The sequence below is a fragment of the Phaethon aethereus genome, assembly GCF_964289735.1.
Source record: "Phaethon aethereus genome assembly, chromosome: 26".
In the NCBI taxonomy this organism is placed as follows: Eukaryota; Metazoa; Chordata; class Aves; order Phaethontiformes; family Phaethontidae; genus Phaethon; species Phaethon aethereus.
This window is the reverse complement of record NC_138602.1, coordinates 879,596-905,140: the sequence shown is the minus strand read 5'-3', so window position 1 is coordinate 905,140 and position 25,545 is coordinate 879,596. Positions and strand designations below refer to the sequence as shown.

Sequence of the window (25,545 nt, the reverse complement as noted above, 5' to 3'; positions counted from 1 at the left end):
TTCCCCGGGGAGCTTTGCTGCCCCAGGGCCGGGAACATGGCTCCCGCGGGAGGTTGCCCCCGCCGCGGGGTACCTCTGTGGACACCAGCGCGACGCCTCTCCTGCAGCGACGCGGCGGGTGGGAGCCGGCAGCCACCCTCCTCCCGGCCGCCGGGTTCATCCCCGCCAGTGCTCTGCCAGCCGCCTCCAGCGCTCCAGCCGGGCCACCCCGGCCCCGCCGAGCCCCGCGGGCGGCAGATCCCGACGCCGTGGGAAGGGTGGCACGGCGGGACCTGTCTGTGCCGGCCCACCACCTTCCAGCAAAGTGCTGATGGAGGTGCCTTTGCGCGCCGGCAGCCGGCCCTGCCCTGGCATGGCAGAGGCAGCATGCCACTGGGCTCCAGCCTGCGGCAGGAGGGCAGCAGGGGAATAAACCACAGCCGTGTGATTTCTCAGGCGATACGGGGGGCAGAGCTGTGTGTTTCTGCTCACCTGCAGCCTGGCTGGGAGGAGAGATGAGAACTGCCGGCAGAAAGAGCTGGCCAGTGGGACACAGAGAGATCCTGCGGGCTGAGCCACAGACCCTTATGGCAAACCCCTCTGGAGAGGGGTGAGGAGGGATGCCAGGCTGTGGCAGCTCGCCCCGCTCCCTGCGAGGGCGGCACATACTGCCTTCAGCAGCAGCAGAGCGGGAGTTTGCAGATACAGTTTCATTCCATGCTGGTGCCAGCCCCTGGCAAGTCACTGCTCTGCCTCTTCCTTCCCTTCCCCTCTCCAAGAGTGTCTATGCAGCAAGTTTTGTACCTTCAAAGGGCTTTTGCCTTCTTATTTCAAGCCTCCTCCTGGTTTCAGCCTGACAGAGGGGCCTTGGGACAGAGATGTGCTCCCAGGAAAGGGAGACCCCCAGGCAGCCCTCTCCCTCACCCAGCCCTGATTCCCACTTTACTCACACAGCACACAACACACCACCAGACCACTCAAATCCTGGAAGAGAGCAAGGGCACAAAATACATTTCACTGCCTGAAACCACCGTGGTAAAACCAGCACGAGTATGATGCAGCCACCCCCTCCCCGCCCTGGGAACGGCCAGTGCAGCCCGCAGCCTTCCTCACTCCACTAGCAGCCTTCAGCAGACGCAAGAGAGTGCAGTCCTTTGCTGAAGAGCCCAGTGCCGCTGGGCCAGTGTTTGCCAGAGTCCATGAGAAATCTATGAGCAAAGAGGCACCAGGCTGCTTCTCCCCCCGGCCCCGTCAGCCTTCCCCACAGCTCTCGAAGTACTGGCACATCAGCTCGCGCACTTGCTCGGCCCGGCTGTCCTCCATGGTGGCGGGCGCAGGCTGGCAGGGCTTGGGCAGCTCGGTTGGCTCGGTGCCCTCCAGCCACTCCTCATTGAAGGGGTTGTCATGGGCTTCACAGATGTTGTGCAGGATGCAGCAGGCGAGGACGAGAGTGGGCAGCAGCTCCAGGCTGCAGTCATCACACTTCAGGAGGATCTGCCAGCGCGCCTTCAGGCGCAGGAAGGCGTTCTCGATCACGCTGTGTGCTCGCTTCAGGCGGTAGTTGAACTGCAGCTGCCGCTGGGTGAGGTTCTCATCCTCCTGGTAGGGCTTGAGGATCCAGTCTTGCAAGGGGTAGGTGGCATCACCCAGCAACACGTACTTCTGCGCCTTCCCCATGAAGTGCTTGGGAGGGTTGGGGCACAGCCGGCCCTCCTTGGCCAGCACCCACAGGCTGGAGCTCTCCAGGACCGCACTGTTCTCCATGCTGCCAGGGAAGGCGGTGGAGACGTCCCAAAACTGCCCCAGCCCGTCCACAGTGGCCTGCGTCAGGATGGAGTGCCAGCCCTGGCCATTGCAGTAGTCAGCGCTGAGGCGCAGGGGCGGGTGGATGGGGATGTGAAGGCTGTCCAGGGCACCGATGCAGTGAGGGAAACCCCAGCGGGTGCGGAAGATGCGCACCATGTTCTCCAGCTCCTTCTCGTTGGGCAGCCGGAGGTAAACAGGCTTCAGCAGCAAGACAACAGCATAGCTCACCTCCCGGACACACGTCTGCACCGTGGAGGGCCCCACGCCGAAGAGCGGGCTGAGAGTCTGGTACTCCACGTTGGTGGCCAAGTGCCACAGGGCCACAGCCACCCTTTTCTCCAGGGGCAGGGTGGGGTGGAAGTGGGTGCTGTGCGGAGCCAGCCCAGGCCGCAGCTGGTTGCAGACATAAAAGAAGGTCTCCTTGGACATCCGAAACTTCTCCAGCCAGTCCTGGGGCCCAAACTCCTTCAGGACCACCCGTTCCCACCAGTCCGTGCTCCTGATGCTGGGCCAGGCACGGGGGTAGAAGTAGCAGCTGGTTCTCCTCCGGCGAGCGATCAGGAGCTGCGGCATGGCAGGGAGACAAGAGGGGCATGAGACGGCTCTTCCCCAGCCCCAACCCTGTGCTTCGCTGGACATCCCCCCCCCGTGAAGATCATCAGCCCAAGCAGCCTGCTCAAGGCAGGGAGGATGCCCAGTGCCATGTGGCCAGTGGTCCCGACTGCACTACCACTGGGTCAAATTTTCCTATTCCTGGGAAAACCCCATTGCAAACCCACCAGGCAATAGTTGTGACCCTGGACCAGATGCTCAGGTGCCACAGATGAGGAACGTTCTGGAAAAGTCCCCTTTCAGGGCGGCCACTTACTCTGTGGTTTTATTTTTTAATGAGTATTACTTGCTTCCTGCAACCAAGTGAACTGGGGGCTCAGCCACGATTTGGAAGGGGGAGCAAGCACCCATGCTCCCAACCCCTCCATGGGCAATTGCTTTTCTGTTACTAAATTCTAAAAAACATCTTTAAGCTGAAAAGAGACTTTATTCACCTTCCTCAGGAACTGCCCAGGGAAGTGGGTTCCCCGTGTTCCCTCCCCCCAACAGCTTGTCCTCGCTACCACGTGTCCCCAGGCCCTTCATGTCCCCACCCTTGATGCCACCCCCTCCTTCATGTCCCCATGTCCTCATCCCATGTCCTTCATGTCCCCTCATCCTTTGTGCCCGTCCTTGTGTCCCACATATCCCCCACACTGCCCACTCTCTGTGACCTCTGTGTCCCCCTCGTGTCCTTTGTGTCCCACATCCTTCCCCTCGCTGTGTTTGGTGTCCCCCTGCCCACCACCCGTCGTGGCCCTGCGGCCCCCATCTGACCTCGGCGTCCCCAGCCCTGCACGCTGCGCCGCGCACAGCCCCCGCTCCCGTTTTTCCCGTCCCTGTGACTCGCGCACCACCGTGTCCCCCACCCTTCCTGTCCGTGCGGTTCGCGTCCCACACGTCCCCTACGACCCTCACCCTTTGTGTCCCCGCGACCTGGTGCGTGTGTGTCCCGTGGCCCCCAACCCTCCCCGTCCCCGCGTCCTTCCCTTCCCCCACCGCCCGCACCCCCCGTGTCCCCGCCCCGGTCACCGTCATGAGGCGCTTCTGCCGCTGGCTGTAGTAGTGCCGGAGCCAGGCGCGCCGCTGCGGCCCGTCCCAGGCCGCGGCCGCGGCCGCGGCCCCGGCCCCGGCCCCGGCCCCGGCCCCGGCCCCGGCCCCGGCCATGGCCCGCCGCCCGCCCGCCCGCCGCCGCGCCAGCGCGCACAGCAGCACCAGCAGCCGCTCCTGCATTTTCAAATCGGGAGCCGGGGCCGCCCTGGAAGTGATCGGCCGCGGGGTCACGGCGGGACCGGGAGGCGGGGCGGCAGCGCCGGGGTGGGCCCCGGCCCGCTCCCCTCTCCCGCCGGGCACAAAGAGCGCTGGCACCGGCCTGCCCCGCGCCTCGCACGGGTTAAGGAGGCGGCTGGCCCGGGCCTTCCCGTGGCGGGCTGCCCCGCCGGGACCGAGCCCGGTGCACTGTCTGTCCTCATCAATACACACGCGTTTAATCGTAGGAAGGCTCGAAAAGGCGGGTGGGGCTCTGCTTTGGGGAAGAACTTGCGCCAGAAAAATCGGAAGAACCCAACAGCAAACAAGCGGTGCCAGCGCCCTGGCTGCGCCCCGAGGTGGTGCCCGAGCTCCCCAAAGCCTGTTGGCTTTTCAGGTTGTGCCGTGGTGGGGGATATTCCACATCCCAAGATTCCTGCGTGACAACAGGGAATTGGGCTGTCCCTCCAGGGAGGCTGCTGGGGTGCCTCATGTCCCGACTCCAGGGTTTTTTAAGAAGGAATGATTCAGGTCCGTCACAGGTTGCCAGTTATTAGCTGCTGGTTGTTGTTGTTGTAAATAACATATAAGGGAGCTTCAAGGAGATACTCAATTAATTGCAGGAGACCAAGTTACGTTAATAACAGGGGAATCGCATGCTGGCGGCTTGCTGCAACACTGCAGTACAACAGAGGTTGGTGGCTGGCGCAGGGCAGGCTGTCAGTGGGACGCTGGCACTGGGTTGTGAGAGCTACTGAGAGCATTACAGAGAGACACGGTCGGTGGAAATGGAATCCTCGGTCTCCTTCAACCCACAAAGAGCCAGCCGGGTGGAAGGGAGTGGGGCACGCGCCGTGGGTTTCAGCGCAGGCTGGCTCTGGTGCAGCTGCCGGTGCTGGCGATGGTGCGGGGGAGCGAGTCCTCCCGCTGGCACTGGCCCCGGGCTGGGAGCGGCTCCTCAGGCCGATGCGCTCACTCCCCTCTCCAGCCCAGGCCCGTAGGCCGAGCTTGGGTGCCAGCTCCCCCCGGGAACGGCTGGGCTGAGCGCGGGCCGGGGTTAATCACCAGCTGCCGGCGGGAAGCGGCGGCGGCGCCTCACCGGGAGCCGCTCTTCAAACCGCCGCCTCCTGCCCAGCCGAGCCCAGCCCAGCCCTGCGCTGCCCGCCGGGCTCCCCTGGCCGCTCGCCGCGCCCGGCAGCTCCCGGGGCCCAGCCACGGCACCGGGAGCGGACCCGCGCGGAGCCAGGGCGCGGCTCCGGGAAGGGCAGCCGCCATGTCCGCGCCGGGGCCCTCGCCTGGGGCCTTCGCGGGGAGCGGGCGAGGAGAGCTCGCTCCCTCACCTCAGGAAGCCCCTCACCGCCGTGACGGCAGTGTGCTGCGAGGTGACGTCAGGCTGTGTCCCCCGCACCCCGGGGCTATTGCCCCCGCCCGGCGGGGCCGCGCTGAGGGGGCGGGGCCAGGCGGGCCGCGGCCGTTACCATGGTGCCGAGCGCCGCCGCTTCCTGTATTGATTCGAACGGGAGGGCGGGGCGCGCTCCCGTCGTGCTGCGCGCGGGGGCGGGGCCAGCGGGCGGGGGCAACGCCGCGGGGGCGGCCGCCATATTGGGGAGAGCTGGGGCCGGCGGAGACTGACAGGAGGAGGCGGAGCGGGGCCGGGCCGGGCCGGGCCGGCCGACCGACCGACCGACCGACCAGGTAGGGCGGGCGGTGGGGCTGCGGCCTTAGGCCGGTGTCACGGCGACGCGGGGCGGGCTGCGTCTGGCCCCTGCCCCTTCGCCGGGGGGCTCGGGCCCGGGCCTGTGGGCTCCCGTCGGGCCCGGCCGGGCGGCGGGGCTGGGCTCGCGGAGGGGCTGGGCGGGGCGGGCCCGGCTGCAGGGCTGGGGCAGGCTCTGCCCGGCGCCGAGCCCGGCTGAGGGAGCCCTCTGTCCGCGGGCACTGCCGGGGGGTCCTGGCCCGAGCTCGGGCCCCGAGGGGGAGCGGGCGGGGGGCAGCGGCCTCCCGGCCTTTGGGCCTGCCCCGTGTCCGGAGCTGAAGGTGTGTAGCGAGCCCGGAACGACCGCGCTCCTCGGGAGTGTGTTTCCCCTGCAAAAGCATGGGGCTTTGTCAGACCTGACAGGATGGGACCTAATCTCTGCCGGATGCCTCGGAAGCCATCGCGCTGCGGGCTCTGTGCTAAAGGACACCCCTCGCAGAGGGCGGCGTGCGGGGCCGGGCGGGCTTGTGATGCAGCTGCCCTGCGGAGTCGATGCGCTCTAAACGCTGTCTTGCATCAGACGTGTTTGTTAACGGACACCGTGCCTCTGCCCCCCCCCCCGCCCCCCGGCGGGGTGTGTGGCCTGGGTCTATCCAGAGCGACTGAAAGCTCTTGCTGTAGACCCTTTCTTTGGTCGGCGTACCGCGACCTGCTGTGGGAGGTGCGATGAGAGCCAGAGGCTCGTTCAGCGGCTGTGACCTCACCAGTTCTTGGTTTCTTGATCAAATTTATAACATGAGCAGTAGCTGAGATTTTTGTGGCATGGAGTGTGGTACTAAAGAGAACTACCAAGCAGCGACAGAAACTTTTATCAGAAGTCACTTGTTCATGCGCAACACAAGTTGGTGATGTGCCATTTTCCATCTGATGGCTTTTGGGGGTCTGAGGGAGCTAAATATCACTGTGTTTTTTGTTAGGGTTTTTTTTTAATGTGTTATTGAAGTTTTGCAAATGGAAGGAGTATGCACGTTCAGCATGTTACAGGCTTGAGATCTTAAAAGTCTGAACTGAGCATCCCTGATGCATTTTGCTGGAGGGGTGATTCAAGTGCAGTGAGGTCTGTTAGGTCGTGTTGGAGGCATCTGTGGAAGGTGTCGTAGGCTTTATTGCGTGGATGACTTTTTTTTCCTTGATTTGTTGTTCTCTTTTTCATGTGAAGTGCTGATTCTTACCGAGTTAGTGTGTTTAATGATGGTAGCCTAGTATTTTGTGCCGAAGGTTCTTCACAGAGCAATTCCCCTGCTGGCAGCAATATCTCATATTAAAGACTGGTTTTTATTTATTATATTTATTGTTACTATTATTATTAATACAGAAGCAGAATTTTCTGAGTCTGGCTGAAGCTGCTGCATTTCCTAAATTCTATTGCTTTCTTTCGTGTGTTGACCAGGGGCACCATTGCAGCATCAGTAGCTTAAATGTTGTGATGAAGCAGACTTTTGAATCGCCTGGCCCTTTCAGTAAGGCTCCGTGGACAAGGCTGCTGGTGAATTTTTAATCTTGGCTTTTAGTGCACTGACTTCTGATAAGGCTTTTGATAAAGCAGACATTTTATCTAGAGCTGGTGCTCTTAGTTGTTTGTACTTTGTTTTGAGGTGTAAGATAATTGGACAACTGTATTTGCGAATTTTTGTATTTTTCTGAAGGGAAACTGAATCTTATCAAAGTTTGCAGCTCTATGAAAAATTGCCGTGCTCAGACAGAGCATATAAAGTAAAAAAAAAACCCACCACCAAAAGCCGTGAAGGTTCTGTAAAATGTTATGAAATGCATACAGTCGCCTTTCTCTTTTGCTTCCCTCTACTCCTAAGTCAGTCGTCTTTGCATCTGGAATGGCTAACATGGAAAAACTCCACCTTTAAGGACCCTGTATCCCTAAGGTCCAAGTACTTCATCCATCCCCTTTTCCTTCTTATTAAACACTTCACGATATGCTGAATAAATAAATGGGTAAATATCTTCAAGGTAATCACCAAAGTGCCATCATGTGCTCCTTGATGCGCAGCTGAAAGCAGAACCTCCATTTCTCCTGTCCAGTGACTTGTCCAAAATGTGTGTTTGTGGGGAAAATTGCCATCAGGTGACAATGGAAACAGAAGTGCTGTTGCTGCAACTTGCCCTCTCCTTCCTTGGCCAGCTGCCTTGGTAGAGGCTGGCAACTGCCAGTAGCTCAGCTCTTGTGTCCGAGGGGAGATTCAGTGGTGAGGTAGTACGGAGGAGGCGGTGTGGTTTTCTGATTGCTCCCGCTGCCTCGGGTGTCGGGAAGGGTGGCAGCATCCAGGCGTGTCAGTTTGGCACAGGTTACATCATGTACTGAGATGAAATCTCAAAGCAGAACATGGCAAGGTTAATGCGTATCCCCTCTTTGTCAAGTAATAACTTGAGGAAATTGTACCCAATGCCTTCCCCACTGTATGTGTTATTCTCTAGCACCTGCAGATATAGCACTATAACACTAGCACCTAGGGATAGTGTTTCATGCCTGCTCTGCCCCAGCACAAAGGCACAGCCAAGCAGGAACCCATTCCATTACATCCACAGGAGCAGCGGAGCAAACGGGAGTAGCAGAACTTGTTCTGCACTTGGTATTTCTCGAGCATGTTCTGCCAGAGCTGAACCTGATCTCTAACTCATCCTCAGAGCTTTACTCGAGCCTTTGTAACAGCCAAAAAGGAAGAGGTGTTCAAATGGTGTTTAACCCAGGTACCTTTGCTAATTATTGCATCTCTAAAACCAGAGAGTGCTTTTTCTGCTGCCTCTTATTTGTTTTGCTTTCATAATAGATGAAGCTCTTATAAGACTTTCTGTTAATTAGATGCAGAGATTGCCTTTTGACCCACAGGCAAGAGGTGACACAGAGGTGACCCCTCACTGAGTATGTGTTAAGTTTTCACGCTCTGTGTGTTTCCTAGCACATGGCTTCCTGCACTGCTGAAGACTTTGTACTTTATTTTGGATTCCCAGGGAGCAGGCGTAGCCCTCTTATTTATGGAGCAGCATGGTGAAAAGATGAAATAATCACTACTTGTGGGCAATAAAAAGGGTTTTAATGGTAATTTTCTGAAATATCCCCTGCCAAGTACCTGATTGTCATGTCTGCTTAGATAAACCCTGTGCTAACCCTGTGCTCCTAACACACTACTGTACACTGCAGTGAGATGTGTATTGAATGAAAATGTCATCTATATGAAGCTAAAGTAACAAACCTACAATTCTCCTGACTTATTAAAAGCTGGCTGAAGTAAACTTGGAAACCCGTCAGATGGTGTGGGAGGGAGCTGCTGGCTCTGACAGTCTGATCTCTGTAATTGACTGTTACACTCATATTTGAGTCTTGAGTTGAACAGTTGAAAATGTACGTCTTGAGTACAGCATGGCAGACTTGACTCCTTTCTTTTCTTCCAGTTATGGAGAGAAGGGGGATTTAGGAAAAACATCTGTGCTGAGAGCGATGGTGATATCTGAGCATCATCCACGTAGAAGAGCCAGCGGTAGCGATGTTCTTGGTAAACTTCCTGGAGTGTTCCCCTCAGATGGGGGCTTGCATCTAAGAACAACTGTTTTGTTGAAAATCCTGGTGAAAAACATTTGGGCTTGTAATGGTGTACTGAGAAGATTTATTAGTGGAGAGGGGTGTTTGTTTTTACTAAAGGCTCTTCCAGAGATTTTACTGTTTCCTGAAGGTGTTACAACCCTGAGTTCCTGCTGGCACACAAAAAGTCCGTGTCATGTACAGAGGTCTTTGTCGTGAATGCTTCATCCTTGGCTCACGCAGGCTTTCTGCAGCACTCTGACCTGAGTGTCCTAAATTAGCACTGTTGCCCTGGGGTTTGCTGGTCAGAGTTCCTCTGTCATCTTGGTAGGACTGTACATTGCTTTGAAAAGGTAGACACAAAGCCTTAAATAAGCTTCAGAAGCTGAGTTGGAGGGCAGTGGGAATTCTTGGAGCTTGTCTGTGGACGCACGTGGCGGTGCAGTGAGCTGCATAAAGTCAAACGTTTGTCACCTCCAATCTGAATTACAGGTTGGGCCCTTGCCTGTGGGGAAGGGGTGGTATTTTCTGATGCCGGAGGTGGAAGGAGGCACAGATAGCTGTGCGTACCGCTTGTGTCCTAAGCTTAGAATGGAATTGCAGCATCTTGAGCTTCTATACTACTGGTACCTACTGGGAGGCTCGGTACAGACAGGAGATGAAAACAATGTCCTGGCTATGCCTTTGAGCCACTTGGCTTTTCAAATCAAACTTGAATTCAGTTTATGCCTGTTGTCAGTCATCTAAAAGTTGGCATTTCTGGAATAGGGACATTCTAGAGCTGATAGTAGCAAGTGTATAAAGGGGTTTGCGAGCTCCCTGGGCAGGAGGTGCTGGTTTGCAGGATGCTTTGGAAACAGAAATAACATGGATTTTTGCAGGACCTTCAGTGAAGAGTAGTCACCTACTGTATGTTACATACAGCAATATGTTTACGCTCTGAAATACAGTGATGCAATGTGATGGTTCTTGAATTAATACAGCGTCTTGGTTTATTGGTGGAGTATTGAAAAATCTCTGCTGCCTTCAAGAGTGAAGCTTAAGGGTGGAGGTGTCTTGTGTCACTGTAACACTTAAGTAATTTTGTCATCGCTGGTGGTGTGGTCTCTGTGCCATACCTGGCTGTGAACAATCTTCTTTGACAAGTGCGAGGCAACAAAGCTTATATTTTGTTTTGAAATAAAGCTTTACCTGCTTCCATTTGTAGGGGTTACTTTTGTAAATGGTTAATTTTATAAATGCTTTTCACGCTAATACCTTAGTAAATTGCTGGATAGGAAGCTGCATACTTGTAGCTTTAAAAGGTAAATATTGGTAAAACTTACACAAGTCTCTAGCTTTTTGCACTACTGCTGTTTTTGAAAGGGGACTAGTTACTTGAAAGGACTGGTTGTTTGGCATAATATGTAAACTTTGTTCCGCTGGGTTAAATGTGGATGACATCTGCTTGAGCTTGGCCAAGCACAGAGTATCTTGCTCCTTGCTGATGTCTGCTTTAGTGCTGTGAATCTGGATGCATTTGTCATAGGCTTGACTATTTCATAGCAAAAATGCTATATTTTAGTTGTCTTTTTTTTTCCCCCCTGTACAGCTTGTTCAAAAGTCTAGGAAATAGAAGAATCCATAAATGGAAATACTCTTGTAATGCTCCAGGCTGAGGTGGAGGTGCTGCTTACTAAACCAGCAGAAAGGGTCTGCTCTTTGGGGCCAAGTTAGTATTTTGTCGCCTCGGTGAACTAAACTGGCGCGTGGCGTGGTCGGGCAAGGGCCGGAGCTGGCACAAAGGAGGTGCAGGGGTAGATGGACTGCCACTTCTGTTGCCAGCTGAGGTCTTTAACTTGTTGATTTGCAAGTGTTGCCTAGTAATGGGTTTTAAATAAATCGTTGGAAGATGAAAACTTTGGCTTTGGGGAAGCAGGACATCTGGGTTTGATTTCAAATCCTGCTGCTCATGACTTAGAGGACTAAGTACTTGTTTACTCCATCCTTTTCCCCTTGGTAAATTGTGGGGCTCCTCCTGAGAGCTTGTAAGTATTCAGCACCTGAAAAATGACATGTTTTCACCTCAAAACCTGTGCCATTAAATACAGGCCGAAAGAGAAGGTAGCATCTCTGGTTTTAGGTAGGCTCTTGCTAACTCTGTATTTGTCTGTGGGAAGTGGGTGGGCTTTCCATTTCCCCTGAAGCAAGTAAGAAAGGCTTTGCCAGTATGTGGAGTATGTGGGCTGTAAGTTCTCTTTTAGGTGAAAAAATAAAAGATCTTGAGGAGCCATGTGTGTTACATAGTCTTTTTGGATACTATTTTGTTACTAATTATGTAGCTTGTGCTTGGAGAAGAAAGGTGTGGTTTGGAGTTTTTTTGATTCCTAGGGAAGAATTTGTATTCTGACTGACTTTATTTTCTTCATGCACCTTATGTCCTATCTTTGAATTTCTTTTAAATTTGAATTTTATCAGTTTGCGTTACTTTCAGAACAATATTTCTAAGCAAAGTTATAGGGCTGAACAAGTGCGTTTTGTTCTTTTTATTGACCCAACCTTAATGTATTCAAATACTTCAATGTTTTTTTTCTCAGTATGGATCTGCTTTTTTATAAGCCAGCACGCAGAATGCCAGGGTTGGCGGGGAAATGATGCAGTTATTTTGCAGAATTGTTTCTCTGCTTGAGAGGCAGCCTGTACCGATCTGGATTTCTCAGCAAGTGTTGGAGTTGGCGTAACAAACGTAGGCTGTGTTGGCTCTGTCAGTTAAAGATGTGGCCTACCTGAGGACAGCAAGAGCCAGACAGTCCCTGACCCCTTTTTGTTCCAGAAATTGCTTGTGCCCTTCTTCAAACTGGAAGGTAATTGGGTGGGTAAGTGTTAAATATGAGAAGTGCTGATGAAAGTGAGAGACTCTACAAATGCCAAAGGCAGGAGTACTTTTAAATGTGAAAACTGAATATATTTCCAAATTTAGACAGGGCCAAAGGGGGGTAAAGGATGTCTTGGTAATTAAAATACAATTAATGTTATGTTGATACTTTTTTTTCCTGAAGCATCAGAAACCTGAAAAAGGTTGTTTGGGGCTTATCAGTATTATTGCCTTGTTCTGCCTATGCAGTCTCTTCTCTTGTTCACTTTGTGTATGCTGTATTTCTGATCAGAAGTTGTAGTCGAAATTTGTGTAGACAAGAACTCAAATGAAAAGCTCTAAAAGCAAATGTGTTTTGTATCCAGAATTAAAAATGTCACATTGCTATGTAACTGGATCTAGATCTCTCACGAATCCTGTGTTGAGCCATTTTGGGAGGATGCTTCAAATGTATGGTGCTCCCTAGCTGATCACGCTCCTTGTGTGGGTTCTGCAAGCTGATCTCTCAAATTCATGGTGTTCAAAAAAAAAAAAAGGGGGGTGGGGAGGGGGTGGGGGGAGCAGCATTTTGTTGAAATGCTTGGTTTGAGGGGTCCTGTTGACTTCTAAGATAGATTTGGAAGATCATGGGTAAGGATAGTGGTACGTAAACTACAAAGTGAGGGAGAGTGTTTGACATGGGATGCATTATGTTGGGTTTTTTAACCTCCTTTGTTAATAACATCACAGACTTTTCTAACTTTTCACTCACAATAATGCCATCTCTGACTCTTCATTTGGTGGAAGCGGATTCCTGGTAAATTCAGTAGCTTTTCCAGTTTTGTGTCTGAAAGAACATATGGGAGAAATGTATTAAATTAGAAAAGAAAAAAGCTTGGGGGAGGAGGTGGCAGAGGTAAGCAGGTGTACTCAGAAACAACTTGGCACTATCTATGTCAGGGATGCTCCTGTAAAAGTGTTGGCATGCTTAATGGCAAGGAAGGCCTCTGCATTTCAGCATTTGTAAGAAGTCCCAGTCTCAGTGCTAACAAATGGCTTGGATATAAGGAAGGTAGCACTGCTAGCTAATAGGTGACTAATCCAGAGTTTGTGTGCTTTATCTTGCTTTCAAGCTAATGTCATAGAATATTGTAATTACTTAATCACATCTTGCTGGGTTATAGCATGTGCTGCTGCACCCCTTTTAACTTGGTAACTTGCCTCCAATTTGTAACGGTGAACCCTGGGTAGGTTTTCTGTTCTTGGAGGTGAACCTTTTCAGAGCAAACCTTACCTGCTGGCGGAGGAAGCTGAAGGCAGTTCGTGGCAGGCCCTGAGCGTGGCAGTGTGTAGCTTGTCCCTGGACAACTTTCTCCCAGCGCAGCCATTTGTGTGCTGTTACTTCCTGGACTTTGCCACAAGTTTGTATCTTGAGGCAACTCCATTTGTGTAGCTGGGACTCCAGCCAGATGCTGTAAATGTTTATACAATAATAGCAAATGAAAATCCCTTTACATTCTGCACAGCTTCCAGATGCCTGTGTATCATGGGGATTTTTTGTGTGGCATGTGTGTTAGATTCCACCTTTTTCTTTGAAGATGTTTATCTTGGGTTGAAAGACCAACTGTGGCGCTGGCATTTTTGTGTCAAAGTGAGCGGTGGACAGAGCATGAGGTGTGTATGAGCTGGGGAGGTTGAGCACTAACGATGCTGGTCTGTGCCCTTCAGAGCTCAGAGGAGGGCTGTGACTACATATCCTTGCAGAAGTGTTATCTAATTTATTTTTTTTTTTTTTACAACATGCATGTTGTAATTTAAACCTAGGCTATGAAGCAGCTCTATCCCAAAATGCATGTTTGAAAGATGCTTAACATTGCTTGTAGACTGTATAGCCATAAGTGAGCTAGCTTTATGCTAGCCAAGAGGAGTATTTGGGACAGCATGGGCATCAGATCTTGAATGTTAACCCAGGGGGCTACCTAGTCCATAGCTGCCTGTGTTCCTGCAGTGTGTGATACTGGAAGTCTGCAGTACTTCTAACATGGCTAAAAGTATCCCAGCTAGCTTCAGCATAGTGGTGTGCGCTGCTGTCATGCCTCTGGCTCGAGGCATGGCTCTGACTGTGGTGGGATAGGCTATAGGTGTCTGGTTTTACCATGCCTGAGTACCGAAGGTTCGCTAAACTGTACTGCTGCAGTTCATGTGAACTGTTCTGCGTATCGCAGTCTGCTCCAGTTGTGGTGGTTGCCTGCTGAGGTCCTGCCAGACACAAAATGCTGGGTGCCTGCTCATGCGAGTCAGCAACCAAGGGCAAAAATACAGAAAAGCACTTTCTTTAGGAGTCTTGTGCTGTATCACACAAATTTGATACCAACGCTCTGGATAGGAAAAGTGGTCTCAAGTTTGAAGAACAGGCTTTTAGGAGATTCTGAAGAGGCTGCTTCTATGTGAAGGGGTGTAATATTTTTTGTGTTTTTCTTCCCCTGTCTGTTGCAGCAGATTGAAGATTGAACTTCATGAATATAAATTCCTGAGCCTTCTGAACTCCCCAGCCCCTCTGCTTTCCACCATGGACCAGGATTACGAGAGACGTCTCCTACGCCAAATCAACATACAGAATGAAAACACAATGCCTTGCGTAAGTGCAAATGGGCTATGCTAAATGGCCTTAGTTGTCAGTCTTTATTAAGACTCAGTCACAGTCTGTCTTGCCTGTGACTGTTTTCACTTGAGCTTTTCAAAGAGATGGGACCTCTTTGAAGCAAACCTTAGTCTTTCATGGGCTGTGAGCAGATGTCGTTCCTGAGCTCTTCTAGGAATAACAGAATAACTTGACTTCAACAAAACTTTTGAACATATAAAGTCAGTTCAGGTTGCAAAAAGGAGTAAAGATACTTTTATGTATCAATATATACCTTTTTATGAAATAATCTCAGTAAATATGTGTGGAATGTAAACAGTTGGGGTCTAACAAGCAAACCAACTGTAGGACTTGACAAGATAGAGCAAGTCCAGTGGAGGCCACCAAGATGATCAGGAGCAGGAAGATGATGAGACCTGTGTTGCTCAGCCTAGAGAAGACTGAGGCTCAGAAGATGAGGGATGAAGTTGTTGTTTTCAACTACGTGGTGGGTGGTTATGGAGAAAATGGAGTCAGACTCTCTTCAGAGATAGGCAGTGGAAGGATTAGAGGCAAGGGACAGAAGCTGCAACAGAAGGAATTCCAGTTAGGTGTTAGGGAAAAATGTTCACAGTCAGGGCATCGAAAAACTGCAATGGGGAGCTTGTGGGGTCATTGTCCTTGGAGATGCTAAAAAATCAACTGGATGGGGCTGTGACCTTCAATGTAACTGTGAAATTCTCCCTGTTCTCAGCTGGGGTCCTTTCCAACATAAATTACTCTATGAAAAAGAATGTGACTGCAGTTGATGAATCTGCTGCTCACCCTGCAAGGAGCCAGCCCCACTCCAGCCTTCCACGTGTCTGCCTTGACAATGTCAGCTTGAGAAGGTGCAGTGAGAAAGAGGCTGTTTAATTGCTTCTTTTGACAGAAGTTCCTATGACAGTTGGACTCTGTGCTTACTCATTCTGTTAAGGGGATAAACTAATGCTTGGCTCTTCTACTTAAGCATATAGAGCTTTGACAAGACCTCATTGATGTTTTTCAGACCCCTGCTGTGATCAACACTTGTTATTGTGTGTGTCTTATTCTTTAATGCAGGTAGCAGAGATGAGAAGAACCCTGACGCCTTCCAATTCTCCAATGTCTTCTCCTAGTAAGCATGGTGACAGATTCATTCCTTCAAGAGCTGGGGCCAACTGGAGCATCAACTTCCACAGAATAAATGTAAGTTTTACTTCCCTCCCCTACAGCTCAGTCTTGGAAGTGAGGAAATGGTGCATTTTGTTTTGGCTGGCATAATTGGTCTGCTTATTTTGTGCACCGTGGTCTTCTGCTGCACCAAAAGAGTTCCTTTGAGTGCATGTCTTCAAACAGGCTGCCCTTGCGGCCATAGAATCATAGAATCTTTGGGTTCGAAGGGGCCTTTCAAGGCCATCTAGTCCAACCCCCCTGCCATGAGCAGGGACAGCTTCAACTAGATCAGGTTGCTCAGGGCCCTGTCCAACCCAACCTGGAATGTTTCCAGGGATGGGGCATCTACCACGTCTCTGGGCAACCTGGGCCAGGGTTTCACCACCCTCGTTGTGAAAAATTTCTTCCATCCATCTAGTTGAAATCTGCCCTCTTGTAGTTTAAAACCATCACCCCTTGTCCTATCGCAACAGGCCCGGCTAAAAAGTCTGTCCCTGTGTTTCTTCTAACACCCTTTAAGTACTGGAAGGCTGCAGTAAGGTCTCCCTGGAGCCTCCCCTTCTCCAGGCTGATCTCTCAGCCTGCCCTCAGCAGAGGTGTTCCATCCCTCTGATTACTTTTGTGGCCTCCTCTGGACCTGCTCCAACAGGTCCATGTCTTTCCTGTGCTGAGGGCTCCAGAGCTGGATGCAGCACTGCAGGTGGGGTCTCACCAGTCCAGGAGACTTCTTTGTTTGTTATTTTACCATATATCTTGAGGTTTCTGTATGGTGATAGCATGTTTCTCCCTTTCAGGAAAATGAAAAATCACCAAGTCAAAACAGAAAAGCGAAGGATGCTACATCGGACAATGGCAAAGGTGAGGACACCTTTCTACCACTTGTACCATGCCTCCAGCTTTTATTTCAAACTGTTGGCAAGTTTGGAAATCAAGGGCATGCTGGCACTTTCATGCTTATGCAAAAACTCGTGCTGGTGTGTTAGGAAATGCCCACATCACAAGAGTAAATACCAGGCTTCTGACGAACGTCTGGGAAGCGAGAGGCTATTTGTATCCCTTGATTTATTGTGCCATGGAAGCACTTTCCTAATGGAGTGGAAGGAGGGGAAGCTTGCTGCTAATCTTGATTCCAAACTGGGGCCCCAGGCTTATTAAGAGGCCCTGTGAATGTACAAGTCAGGCAGATGTGGTCCTGGCACTCCCTGCAGAATTGTTTGCTGCTTCAGAGTTCTCTGCCTAAGCGCTCGTTGTGTTCACAGATGGCCTTGCTTACTCTGCCTTGCTGAAGAACGAACTCTTAGGAGCAGGGATTGAGAAGGTGCAAGACCCACAGACGGAAGACAGGAGGCTCCAGCCATCCACCCCGGAGAAGAAGTCTCTCTTCACTGTAAGTTGGTTACTTTGCATTAAAAGCAATGAAGGTCACGCACGTGCGTCACCGGAACAAAGCAGACTGTTCTGCCAAGCCGCTAGTGCAAGCGAGTTTATGTTGGTATTGACTAAGGTAAGCTGTTGATAACAAAATTTCGTGGCCTGTAAAGAGAACGTAAGTATCTGCACCAAGCTATGTACTTCCTATTTCTGTACTGTCAGGGAAGCTGAGTTGGAACCAAGTTTTTTTGGGCAGTGTGGTAAATGACCAAATCAAGTCTTTGGACTTCAGTGGAGATGAGGTTTTTGTATGGTTCCAGAGCACCTGGAAAAGGGAGGAACTGAAAAGTCTGGGAAGCCTTAACTGTGGGTGTCAGAGTTAGGCAGGCATGGGGCACCACTGCATGTTGCGATTGATCCCCTGGGTCTTGGGCATGCTGGTGTTCTTACTAGATGTGTTTTCTTTATGCAGTATTCACTCAGCACAAAACGCTCTAGTCCAGATGATGGCAACGAGGTTTCACCATATTCCCTGTCTCCTGTCAGCAACAAAAGGTAATAATGATTCTTCACAGACTGTGAGGAGGGAAGGGTTGGGACAGAAGATTCAGTGAGGTTCTCCAGGGCTTCTTTCCAAGGCACCCAAAATTGCTATGTGAATTGGTTTTGGAAATCTGGGGAGAAAATAAGTAGGGACAGTCAGGCTCTAGGAGTTTCTGCAGGTTCCCAACCTGCCTAGATACTTAATACATCTTGGCCAACTTTCAGTAGTCAATTTACCTTTTTGCTCCCTAGCTCCTTTATAGAAGCGGAACCTAATTCCTTCCAGTTTTACCTGCTGGAAAGAATTTTGTGGCCTCTTTGTGCATTTCTGTAGAAATGCAGGCATGCTCTAAAAAGTGGCTACATCTGTGTCTCCCATCTGCTGTGATGTGTAAGGTCCTGTAGTTGTTTTTATATCTGTTTTGGTGAACAGTCAGAAGCTGCTAAGATCACCTCGAAAACCGACACGGAAGATCTCAAAGATTCCTTTCAAGGTGCTGGATGCCCCAGAGCTGCAGGACGACTTCTACTTGAATCTGGTGGACTGGTCCTCTCTTAACGTCCTCAGTGTTGGCCTCGGGACTTGTGTTTACCTGTGGAGTGCTTGTACTAGCCAGGTAAATGATCATCAGTGTCTGGAGAGGGAAGTACCTGTTGCTATAGGCTTTTTCCAGCTATAGCATCTTTCAGAGCTATGGAATGTACTGGGTGAGGGATTCAGCACTTGTAACGCTCTGTCCCAACCTAGGTACTAGTCTGTGAGACAGTTAATAGTGTAGTATGACAATAACAAGTGTTTCTTACTCCATTCTGTCCTGCTTTCAAGGTAACCCGACTGTGTGATCTCTCTGTGGAAGGAGATTCTGTAACATCTGTGGGCTGGTCAGAACGGGTCAGTATAACATTGTCAACAATGACAGCTGAAATGCTTGTGTTTTAGACACTATCATTGTAGCCATATAGCTCTTCCTCACAGATTTTAACTTCTTGGGTGATTTTCCTGGATTTCCCCAAACTCCCTGTATGCACCACAAATCAAATGTGTTTTCTAGTGTGCACTATTTTTCTCTGCTAAATGAGAGGGGATAGAGAGCGACCTCTTGTATCTTGATGTTCTCAAGGCATGTGCTAAGAGGTGTGGGAGGGGAAAGAGCCTGTTTGTTTCTCCAGCTCTTGTCAATAAGATGTTACAATAAATACATTCCAGCCAGGCTGCTTGGCCCTCTCAGTAGGGAAAAGATGTAAGATGGAAGAACTCTGGATGCTTTCCATCTTGTGGGATTTATCTCAAGTCTTTTCCTTAGCTTCTAGCTTTTGTTTTAAGTCTGTCTTTACTTACTGGTGTTACTGATCATGGTTTTCTGTTTGTCTAGGGGAACTTGGTAGCTGTTGGCACTCACAAGGGCTTTGTACAGATCTGGGATGCAGCTGCAGGAAAAAAGCTCTCCATGCTAGAGGGGCACACAGCCAGAGTCGGTAAGGAGGTGGGAGGCAGAGGTTTCACATGTTTCATTTCTTCGTGATTGAACTGTTTCCTTGTAAGTGAGGGATCTGCTTGAAATACCAGAACTCAAAGTACCAGAGTTGATATTTATCCACTGCTATGTCTTGAGCAGTCCTAAAAATATTATCATCTAATAATTGTGGTGTTCTGATCTTGGGTGTGGTGGTGTTTGAGTACTACAACAGGTGTTTCCTCTGTGTCTGAGGCATTTTAGGTTTGGTTACAACATCTTTTTTCACTGCTACTGGCTTCCGGTTTCAGCCCTGCAGGCAGGCTGCTTTACACTGAGATTTCCAGTTCCCTTATTCTGCGGGGACTTTTTTTTTTTTTTTTGGTCAGAGGCGTTTTGAATCTGAACACTGGAGTGAGGTTTGGGAAGTCAGGGTACCTTCTGAGTCCTATTTGTGTGCTTTACTGCACTGTGAAATGGGATTAGTGATACCTTCAGTAAGCTTGTGCAGGTTAATCTTTCTTTGTACACTATTCTAGGACTTCAGACAGTGGATATAAGGGAGGTCTGTAAGCACTGATCTTTTTTTTTTATTTTTTTTAAAAAACCTTGGCAACTGTGGTGGCTGTGTTCTGCCTACCTGCTCCCGCAGGACTCCCACAACATACTGTTACGCTCTGCCTGCGTTACAGGTGCCTTGGCATGGAACGCGGACCAGCTGTCTTCTGGGAGTCGAGACAGGATGATCCTTCAGAGGGACATCCGCACCCCACCCCTGCAGTCTGAGCGGCGGCTCCAGGGCCACCGGCAGGAGGTCTGTGGGCTCAAATGGTCTACGGACCACCAGCTTCTGGCCTCTGGAGGAAATGATAATAAGGTATAGTACTTCCAAGGAGTCATGTGAGGCTCAGTGTTTCTAGATCTTCATCTAGAAATGTCAGACCCCCTTTCTTCAAAGATATTTGGCCTCTCTGAAAGGGGCTTTTGTTTCGGTTGGTGGACTGTGTCCAAACATAAATCATGCTAAGCTTCTACTCAGTCTCCTCTCTCTAATAAAATTAAGAAGGCAAATTTAATTTTGCTTCTGTATTTGGCTAATTAAATCTATAGCTTGGCTTAGGGGGTTGAGTTCAACAAAGCTACTGCTAAGCTGTGCTTCCTGACTTTGTTTAGGTAGCATATAGTCAAGTTCATTTCAATAATGTTTATGTATGCAGAAGGAAACAGAATTTAGAGCTATATAAGTTCCAGTACCTATAATGCAGGCTTGTAGTTCACTGAGCACCATATGGAAGAAGCATCTGTTATGGAGAAAGTGTTCCGAGCCCTTTGGAGCGGGTTGCTAGGTAGTGAATTTGCCCAGTGTCTGTGTGACAGCATGGTTGTACAGAATTCCTCCTGCTCAGAATAACTGCTAATGAACTTGAGCATATTTCTAAATGTGTTCTGGAACAATACAGCCATAAAGACAAAAGAAGGGTTTGAGTTCACGTTCAGTGACACCGTGTCTTTGGCTCCATAAGCGTAACTTAAGGACTGTTAGCTTCCTTATGGCCCAGTGGTGGAATGGCTCCTCCATTAAGCTTGGTGGCAGGGTGGGACTGGCTTCAGGGCTGCAGGTGCAGAGTGGAAATGCATGTGCTTGGGCAGAGCTGTGGAAAATCATCTTGTTGCCCAACTGCCCTCATTAGTCACAGTGCAACATCATGGCTTGTGGGTGTTGCAGACACGTGACTGCAGCGCAAGTTTGATCACGTCTTTCCTCTCCGTCAGCTCCTTGTCTGGAATCACTCCAGTCTGAGTCCTGTCCAACAATACACAGAGCATCTTGCAGCAGTAAAAGCTATTGCCTGGTCTCCACACCAGCACGGACTCCTTGCCTCTGGCGGTGGGACAGCTGACCGCTGCATACGCTTCTGGAACACGCTCACCGGGCAGCCTTTGCAGTGCATTGACACTGGGTCGCAAGTGTGCAACCTGGCCTGGTCGAAACATGCCAACGAGCTAGTAAGTTCCTTCCTGTGCAGTCCTGCTGCTGAGCTGTCTTGTGTTAGGAAGCATGATGTGCATTTTCCTCTCCCCTTTCAGGTGAGTACCCACGGATACTCGCAGAACCAGATCCTCGTCTGGAAATACCCCTCGTTAACTCAAGTAGCAAAGCTAACAGGGCACTCGTACCGAGTCTTGTATCTGGTAAGTGATGGTCATGTCTGAAAACTTCTGTAGCTGCTTATCTGGCTGTGCATGTGCCGAGATGAGACACAAAGCCACAGCGCCAGTGGCACTGTAAGCTGCCTGTAAGTCAAGGTGGAGGTATGAATGCTGCCCTACAAGCAGTGAAAAATGCTCTGTATCTGGTTTCCTTGCCTGCAAGGGATGCTTTGATTTGCTGCTATGGAAATGTGAGGCTTTATTAATGAATAGCAAAGCCTGCCAAAACTCTGAGGAAGCACAAGCATCTCTTCCTGTTCCCTTAAGACTTGTAGACTTTTTCACTAGTGACTGCCAGCGGGGAAGAATTTGATGCTTTCATTCCTCCTATTTTGTCATTAAAATGATTGGTGCAGTTAATCCACATTGATCTCGTACCTGCTTTGTTACTGTTACTTAGGGCTTTCAGCGGATTCATAACAGAGATGATAAATATGCTGATACAGTTTCGTGAGGTAGATTCCAATGTACCTGACTAAGAGCTGGCAAATGCCAGTCATATCACACTTCCTGCCTTAACACGTATTTATAATCTGGGGAGGAATAGCCTCAATTACAAATGGCTTGGATTTCTTAGCACAAGAATCTTTTTTATGATAATTCCACCCATGTGTTCCACAGCTGCATAAGTAAGATGGAAGTGCTCAAATTGGCACCTACTGAGGCTGAATAAGGCACATGAAAGCAGAGGCAGTTGTTCGGCTTCTTACCACCAGCCAAGTAGGAAGGAGAGTTAAATCTCTCTCATCTTCCAATGAAGATTTGTTTTCAACCTCAAAAATGTAACTGATGCTAAAGGTTGCTCTCTCTTGGCCTTAGGCAATGTCCCCTGATGGGGAGGCTATAGTTACAGGAGCTGGAGATGAAACCTTGCGCTTCTGGAATGTCTTCAGTAAAACTCGCTCGACAAAGGTAAGGATGTGTGGTGTGGATGGCTGCAGCTGTGTCCTGCAGGAGGCTCAGCCTTTGGGGATGGATTCCGTCCAAGTTTGCTCTGTTCTGCTGCCTTGCCTCTGATCTCTTCACCATATCCTGCAGATCGAGAGCTGGATGCGGTGAAGGGTTAAACTTTGAGATATAAAGGGATTTGTAGTCATCAGATGAAAAAAAGCTTGCCTCTGTGTGCCCAAGGGAGTGTGACAGAACATCCTTCTCCTGGCTATTACAGGGCTGCTGAACGTAGCAGCGTTTCAGGGAGCTCACGCTGAGCCCACCATCCTTCCTGCTAGCATGCTGCTGTGAACTGACCCAGTCCTCAGAGATGATTATCCTCTAGTTCCTTACCACACCGCTTAAAATGGTGGCTTGGATGGAAATGGGATCGTGGATGCTGCCACTGACAACTCACTGTCACCAAAAGCGGTTTGTGCCAGATGCTCTGAGAGCTTTTCTGGATGTCTGGCAGAGGCAGCGGAGAATGGCAGAGATCTTAAGGAATGAGCTGTGGGGAGCTGGCGTTGCTCACTGCTGGGTGTCCCCTTGGTTTCTGATGGCTCTGGGGTACAGCTTCCTGCAAAGCTGTGGGAACGGCGTACTTGCCTGCCCTGCTCCTTGTTATCAGTGGCAAAAAAAAAACGGGAATATTTATGGTATTGGACTTTGAATGGTGAGCTGAGATCACGCCGTGAGCTAGAGATACCTCACCAGATGAGCAGTTATTTTACTTAAAAAAAACCCAAACCCCCCCCCCCCAAAACCACCAAACAAACCCCCCCAAAAAAATCCCACAACCAAGCACAAAAGCACATGGGGTAATGCCGCAGTACACCTGTGGAGTACTTAGCACCTGCTTTGTCTTTTCTTGTCAGGAGTCTGTATCTGTTCTCAACCTCTTCACCAGGATACGATAAAGCCCATATACTGCGACCCAGGAGACTACAGCCTGACATACCAGGATAAAACCACTACCTTGGTGTGCGTGGAACCCCGAACGATCAGCCAGAAGGGGAGGGAGTACCAGTGGGACTGGAGGATGGACCCAACAGACGCTAATTAAATACGTGCTTGTGAACCACGCTGGGCAGTATTTGGGATGGGATTGGGGAGGGAATGGCCAAAGGTTTACGGATTCATCCTTTGTAAAGGGGGAACAGGTACAAGAGAAATGCTAAACCAGCATCTTCCAACCCTCATGTTATATAGTGGAGAAAGCATGTATGACTTGGACCACTGAGACCAGACCAAGGCCATCCCAGCTGCTGTGTTGTCCCCTCTTAGGAGAGACGAGAGTATCCTTGCCTCTGTGGGAATGGGTTTAACATGCTGCTCTGGGTCCCTCTTGTCCCCAGATGGACATCTTCGGAGGTAGGAGCCAGCCAGACTTGTTCAATCAACTGGTGCAAGGAGGCTAGACTCCAGGCTGGGCGTTAGCCTCTCTGATTATTTAAGGGCATTGTTTATAGCCTGGCATCCCCATTACATGAGGAAACTGGAGAACTGCTTATTTTCCTTTTTTTCTTCTTTTTTTCCCCTAAATAGGTACTGTAGTACTTGATACTATCATTCCCATAAGACAGCTTGATTTTTGGCATGTTTGACATTTGCCTTCAAACAAATACACTTTTAGGCTCTAAAATTTGGAGGAGGCTTGAAGAGGCTGCACCTCAGAGGGAGAACATTCAGAAAGTTCTGAAATTGCTATTGCATGTTCTGGGCTGATCCTTTTAGTTAACAGAGGCAAAACAATGGCTTTTAAAAAAACAAAAAAACCAACCCACCAACCACCATGCATGTGGAGCTTCCCACAGTGCCGTTTATGGCAGGCTGGTTGCTCTGGAGTCTTCCTGAGGACAAAAGCAGTTGAGATGTGTTTGAGAAACAAAACAATGCATGTGGATCTGTTATTTGGAGAGAGCATGGCCTCTTCTGGCTGGAAGGGGTGAAACACCATGTCCGGGTGAGAGGGGGGTTCTTTTTCTAAAGCAAGGAAGAAGTGTTGCTTTTTTTATCTCCAAGACAAAGCCAGGGACCTGTTGTTGTTTTTTTTGTTTAAGTTGTATAGGAAGAGAGTGCCTGCTTGTGTGTTTGGAGCCTGTGTGATGGGTGCTGTGGGATGTGATGCAAAGCACTTGTGTGTATGTGTTGCTTTTAATTTAAAGAGAAGCTGTGATGCTTGCAGCAGCCTATTCCTGTCTTACTTTGTACATGTGCCAATGCTCTCCCTGCGTGCGCCTGGCTCCTGCCTGCCTCGTGCCCTCTCTGGTGCACTGGGATGTGAGTGCTGTTTCCTGTTCTCATTTGGATTTTCCTGGCTGTGTATATAGACCTTGACCTGTTCTCTGTAGAGTGCATAGGCAATACTTTTCTCTTTGTTTGTTTGTTTGTTTGTTTTCTTTTTCCCCTTCTTTCCCTGAAACCATACTGTAGGGATTTGATTGTCTTTCCCCAGTGCTACCGGTATCCTTTGGGTGAGCTGCTGAGGTGTAGGAAGGCTGGTATGGAGAAGGGCAGTGAGGTGCCGTTCTGTTCACTACAGCCTTGACCACGTGTGCCGTTACACCAGTGCCTGGATCAGGCTCTTGGTGCTACCTCTGCGTGTCACAGGTACTTGGAGGCACTTGTGAGGAGCTTGTGTGCTGGGAGTGTGCCGCTCCTTAGCAGGCTGGCAGCACCGAGTCTCCAAAGCCCAAATTGGCAGCCGCATCATTGTCTTACAGCCTCACTTGCCTCTGACATGTAATTTCAATGTAATTTCTGAAATGTGGTTTCAACACAACTACTTTATTGTAGTTCTTGCTGCAGGAGCACAGGGCTTGGTTTAAAAATCATCTGATGGCCTCCCAGCCCCTCTTCTTGTTGCTTGTTACATTCACTGGCACCGTTAAACTTCATTGTGTGGAATGACCACTGCAAAGCACTGAGGAGTTGTTAACGTTAAGTCAGATCAGTAAGTTGGTAAGCGGGTTTGAAGTGAAAGGCCACTTGCAGCAAGACACGGTCTGTCATGAGTGTCTGTCCTGTTGGGCAGCGAAGCCCAGGGACGGGGGGTGTTTACAGCAGGGGGGAGGTGGTTGGTAGCTGCTGCTGTGGATTTTCTTGTCTGTTGTGGATTGTCTCCTGCCTAAATCCTGACATGCAGACCCCCAGGAGATGCTGCTCTCTCCTCTAGGTGGGTGGGGCAGACACGAGGTCTCAGCCGTGGGGTGGTGTCACGCTGGTTTGTGCCCATGCTGGAGCCGGAGGGGGCCGGCAGCCCAGCTGCAGCACGGGTGGCGCAGGGTCAGCGGCGCTGCTGGGACCCCCCGCTGCCCTGGGACCCCTGCAGGATGGCGGATGGAGGGGTGGGTTTGCCTCTCGCCCTGTGACATGGGTGCTTTCCCCAGAGGAGTCCTGGGAGCTGCTGGGGCGGTGGGCAGTGTCCCCCGGGCACACGCAGCCCGTGCTGTGTCCGCAGCCCGGTGCTCCCAACTG

General features: G+C 50.4%; 2 protein-coding genes across 4 annotated transcripts; one reads left to right on the top strand and one right to left on the bottom strand.

The window, feature by feature from the left end:
* Positions 1 to 1,230: 1,230 nt before the first annotated feature.
* On the bottom strand, positions 1,231 to 2,358 carry LOC309413685 (uncharacterized protein; the record flags this gene model as incomplete). Its single annotated transcript, XM_082010880.1, has 1 exon — positions 1,231 to 2,358. The coding sequence occupies one exon, from the start codon at positions 2,356 to 2,358 to the stop codon at positions 1,231 to 1,233; it is 1,128 nt and encodes a 375-aa protein (XP_081867006.1).
* An 11,953-nt stretch (positions 2,359 to 14,311) lies between these two features.
* On the top strand, positions 14,312 to 22,985 carry FZR1 (fizzy and cell division cycle 20 related 1; the record flags this gene model as incomplete). Of its 3 annotated transcripts, none has more annotated exons than XM_082010968.1 (13): positions 14,312 to 14,380; positions 15,464 to 15,589; positions 16,351 to 16,414; positions 16,816 to 16,943; positions 17,400 to 17,482; positions 17,904 to 18,087; positions 18,297 to 18,362; positions 18,844 to 18,946; positions 19,617 to 19,801; positions 20,698 to 20,931; positions 21,013 to 21,117; positions 21,955 to 22,047; positions 22,944 to 22,985. In XM_082010968.1, the coding sequence occupies 13 exons, from the start codon at positions 14,312 to 14,314 to the stop codon at positions 22,983 to 22,985; spliced, it is 1,482 nt and encodes a 493-aa protein (XP_081867094.1). The 3 variants fall into 3 exon arrangements, with proteins under 3 accessions (XP_081867094.1, XP_081867093.1, XP_081867095.1); XM_082010967.1 differs by having other exon boundaries at positions 21,955 to 22,056; XM_082010969.1 differs by lacking the exons at positions 17,400 to 17,482; positions 17,904 to 18,087.
* Positions 22,986 to 25,545: the final 2,560 nt, after the last annotated feature.